Below are 4,452 nucleotides of genomic sequence, written 5' to 3'. Positions count from 1 at the left end.
AAGTAGCAATAAGTGTAAAGAAGGTTGATCGGTCCATATGTCTGTGCTGAATGAAACTATGGGTACAAATTATTGGATCTTTTAACTAATTTCCATAATCTTTTATAAGCTAAGCAAGTTTGATGCATAATTTGGTTTTGCTTGTGACGGGTTTCTCTATTTGGCTGCATTTTATTCTAGGGATTAAGTTTTGAACCGATAATGAACCATTTAAGGTTAGTCCTTTTAATCAGTTTTAACTTTGTTCTCTAGATTGAGAATCTGAAAGCATGCAATATAAAAGTACGAAAAGAACCTTTTGTCCATTATAAAATTCACAATATATAAAATTTTCAAGGCACCTTAGTATTCAAAACAAGAAGTAAAAATGGATATTTATGGACAGATTACAAATTAAAAAGCATATTGCATACACCCTAAAGAAATTCAAAATTATCCAGCATAGTTCAATCATGCAGATTTGAATGTAATAAGCAAATTCTACATTCCCTCAGCAGTGCTTTCACAAACTATCAGCACCATGACATATCTCCTCTTTCCTTTAAAATCATCTAGCATAATTCAATTGCCAAAGCAGGAGGGAGTGCTTGGTAGAATGTCTTGCACAATGCTATCTGGTTGACCCTCTATAATAACCTGATCAAAATTTAGTGATTACTATAAACGTTTCTTTTTTTCATAATATATGCTAGAAATCTGGTCTTAATGTTTTATAAGAAAAATTCAAGTCTTAGAACACACCAACAGCGACTTATGTAAGTCCAGGAAAATCAATCAGTGTTAGATTAACAACTGCCAAAATCACCAAATTAAATGGATGAAACAAAATTTTCAAACTTGAAAATAATTGAAGGACGCATGATAATGTTGCTGCTGAAAAGAAAATGATTGCTACTAAATATGTTCTATAAATCTTGTCTCACCATGAGGGGAGTAGATACTAAGATGGATAGGAACAGAAGAAATGCCCTTGGAGCGACCAGTTTCTCTGTCAGTCTCATCAGAGATCTCTTGCCAAACAGTAACTAAAGAAAAGGAAAATTAGTATCCACTAAAGAGTTTATTTTTGAATGAATCTGGGAAACTTAACTTCTAAACTTGTAGGACTATACAGGTTAACAATAGAGTTTGAGAATTCTTGGTTGTTATTATTATTATTAGAACAGGTTATCACTTAGTTATTACAAAATAATCGTAAGCAACATTTATCAGATTAAGTACAATACATACATGACATGACGGGAAAATGAGAAAGAAAAAAGACTGACTATTGAAAAGGAACAAATAGTTCGTATTGCAGAATTACCAAACTCAGTAAACTTCTTCCTTGGAAAATGCATAAACTCTGCATACTCCCTCCCTTCATCAATCTTATGGAATTGAAAAGTGGTCACTAGATAAGCTAGTTCTCCAATTACAATAACAATATACAAAAGACAAAAGTATTAAGAAAACCACTACAGATCATTAAACATTATTGAGATAAATACATGTCACTATGACATGGTGAAATCAATCCAGCATACCATTCAGTACCAAAAAGCTGAATTAGTACTTTTCCTAACTTATTTATTGTTTGCTATGCCTAAAGTAAAAGAAAGAAAGAAATAATGAACCAAAAGACAAAGCAACATGCTACCTCCTTTGAACAAAGACATTGACATTTCTGTCGTCGCTGCCATCTCTTCGCAATGAAATTTCACTTGCCACATGCAATAACGAGAAAACAGCAGCCGGGATGAATTAAAGCAACCTGTTTCTTAATTTATCATAAATTTTGATGAATTGAAACATAGAGCTTGAGTAAAATATGACCAATGGGATAGTAGCATTTCTTGTAGCAAAGACAATAGAGGAAACATTACCCAAATTCATTCATGATGAAGCTCATCCACATACACATACATAGCCATTCTAGATATAGCTCAAATATTATGACCAGAAACAATAATCAAGAATAGGTTCAATCATCTCTGATATCCATGAATACAAGTACATGAGCGTCCATATAATCATAATCATACTTGGACATTGCCAAATGTCACGTCAATTCAAAAAAGCAATAAAAGTCATTACCAAGCAATTCAATAAAGTGGATCAATAAAACACCATAAGGTGAATCAAATTACTGAGAGAGAGAGAGAGAGAAGAGAGGAGCAACTTAGGGAACCTTGTTGAGTGCAACGGGAACAACTTTGGAGCTGTCACGCAGGCGAGGGTGGACCGTGAAAACCTGGCACAGCAGGGCTTAAGCGTCGTCTTCGTTGAAGCAGAAGATGCCGAGGTTCCTGCTGGTGGAGGCTCTGGCAACCAGCAAGAACTCCTCCCACGGGTTGTTGAGGGCGTACACGAGGAGGTCGTGGAGGAACATAAAATCGACAGGGAGTTGTGGAGGGGAGGCGATTCGAATAGAGCTTCATTTTTTTCTTGGCCAAAGACGAGACGAACAGAGCTTGAGAGAGAAGACCAGAGTGGAGACGAGACGAAGAGAGCTTCGGAGAAAGAAGAGCGGAGAGGAGACGACCTAACGAAAACACCTCCTTTTTGTTCTTCTTTGCCCAGAATCCTAAATAAGATCGATGTCGTTTTTTATTTTTTTTTTTTCATATATATTTTTGTTTCGAACTTTTGATTTTTAAATTGTTTCAGATTTAAAAATGTAAAACTAAAGTTGATTTAGTTTTGACTAAATTAAAAGGATTAGAGTAGTTGTCCAATATAAGAAAAATGAAATTTAAGTCTTTTTATAAAATTAAATAAAAAATATTTTTTATTTTTTATTAAAATACAAGGATAATTTAGTAAAAGTATTGATATGATATATATTTAATAAAAGAAAAATTATTTATCTACGTGTCGCGTTTTTATTTGTCCACAATTTTATCGTATCGGTACGTATGAATTTATGATCGTACTGAAGGAAATACTTTTTTTTAATTAATTTCTTCGTTTACCAAAATACATGTAGAAAATTTGATCAATCACAAGTAGTCTCTTTATAAATTAGAATAAAGAAAGAAAACAAAAAGAAAATAACACGTTATTGATTGCTGGTCTCCCTCCTCTCTTTTGTTACTTTTGTAAATTATAATAAATAAATAAAACAAATGAAAACAAAAAGGGAATAACACGTTACTGCTTGCTAGTCTCCCTCCTCTCTTTTGTTACTTTTGTAAATTAAGATAAATAAAGAAAATAAAAGAAAACAAAATGGGAATAACACATTACTGCTTGCTGGTCTTCCTCTTCTCTTTTGTTACTTTCATTCATTCCTTCATTCAAAGATAACAAAATGGAAAAACCCTAGCTAGCCTCCACCGCCGCCGACCGGAGTGACCGGTTGCCGCCGTCCGTGGCTATCCGAGGAGTCTCTCTTTGGATGTCGGTGTTTTCCAAGTCAAATCTCCTGTTCGATGTCTTCTTCCTCACTCGGCGCCCATCCTCCGTCGGATTCGTCCTGCTCGAGGTCGTCTTGTCGCCGTCGTCTCGGCGTCATTGTCACGAAGGTCAGTGGTTTTGGTGTGCATCTGTTCTTCGATTTCATTTTATTCTCTGGATCTCTGTTCTGAAATCAACAAATTATTGAATGATTATAGGATTTTGTGTTTTGTTGAAATCGTTGAATGATTATTTGATTTTTGGGTTCTGGCTCTGTTGTACTGCTGCTACTTTGTGTTTTTGTAAAATTTGTAGATGATTATTTGATTATTCAGCTCAGGGTTGTGTGTTTTGTATTTTGTGTTTTAGATTACACAGAAAAAAAAAACAATTACTTAAAATACTTGCACACAAACATACCCAGTCCTAACAACAGCTTCCCAATGGATCCTTCGTTGGGTCCTTCCCCTGTTCTCAGAACTTTGGTTGTAATCATGGTAAGTCTCTAAACTAATTCATTAATATATGTAATTTAAAATCCTAATCCCAAATTGCATGCGACACATATATAATTAATTTTATCATACAATTGATCCTATTTTTAATACGTCTTTTCACGTAATTTTTTTTTATTTTGTCTAAATCTTATATATATTTTTTTTATGTCTTATGTTGCAATATTTTTTTTGGAATCAATAAAAATCAATGCCTCAAATTTTAAATTATAGAAAATATGATACTATGTTATAAAATTATTTTTTCTAATAATTTAAGCTCATAAAAAAGACATATGATTGGGATAAAACTATCTTAAATTTGCTACGTATGATGCCTGATTTAGAAAATAACAATAAAATTATGGATTCTTCTTATACATATATTATGGGTATTATTATACACGTATATATATATTTTTTTAATCACAGGAAGACATGGATTCAGCTCTTATTTTCATATCTTTTTTTACTTAGCATATTTTGATTTGATAGTATTTATGATATAGAATAAGAACAGTATTTTCAATTAAAATCTTTTTTTTATTTTTTAAATTATCAAGACAGATTTTTTTTTTCT

The 4,452-nt window shown here is 32.7% G+C and overlaps 1 protein-coding gene across 6 annotated transcripts; it reads right to left on the bottom strand.

The window, feature by feature from the left end:
- Positions 1 to 285: 285 nt before the first annotated feature.
- Positions 286 to 2,576, bottom strand: LOC130963719 (dynamin-related protein 12A-like). Of its 6 annotated transcripts, XM_057889824.1 has the most exons (5): positions 2,171 to 2,576; positions 1,640 to 1,753; positions 1,307 to 1,402; positions 924 to 1,025; positions 287 to 636 (listed from the first exon to the last, which is right to left on the bottom strand). In XM_057889824.1, exons 2-5 carry the CDS (start codon positions 1,710 to 1,712, stop codon positions 611 to 613), a joined length of 297 nt encoding a protein of 98 aa, XP_057745807.1. In that variant the 5' UTR covers positions 1,713 to 1,753; positions 2,171 to 2,576; the 3' UTR covers positions 287 to 610. The 6 variants fall into 6 exon arrangements, 2 of the variants coding, with proteins under 2 accessions (XP_057745807.1, XP_057745806.1); XR_009079843.1 differs by having other exon boundaries at positions 1,307 to 1,370; positions 1,640 to 2,576; XM_057889823.1 differs by having other exon boundaries at positions 1,640 to 2,576.
- Positions 2,577 to 4,452: the final 1,876 nt, after the last annotated feature.

The sequence above is a fragment of the Arachis stenosperma genome, chromosome 2 (genome assembly GCF_014773155.1).
Source record: "Arachis stenosperma cultivar V10309 chromosome 2, arast.V10309.gnm1.PFL2, whole genome shotgun sequence".
NCBI classification, from domain to species: Eukaryota; Viridiplantae; Streptophyta; class Magnoliopsida; order Fabales; family Fabaceae; genus Arachis; species Arachis stenosperma.
This window is presented reverse-complemented; position numbering and strand designations above follow the sequence as displayed.

What these genes read in the sequence shown, in the direction of transcription:
- LOC130963719 (XM_057889823.1), bottom strand. Translation starts at nt 1,712, where the DNA reads ATGTGGCAAGTGAAATTTCATTGCGAAGAGATGGCAGCGACGACAGAA. An exon ending in GAAGAAGTTTACTGAGTTTG is followed by an intron (nt 1,026 to 1,306) that starts GTAATTCTGCAA and finishes CCTTTTCTTTAG; the next exon opens with TTACTGTTTGGCAAGAGATC. An exon ending in TAGTATCTACTCCCCTCATG is followed by an intron (nt 637 to 923) that starts GTGAGACAAGAT and finishes AATTTTGATCAG; the next exon opens with GTTATTATAGAGGGTCAACC.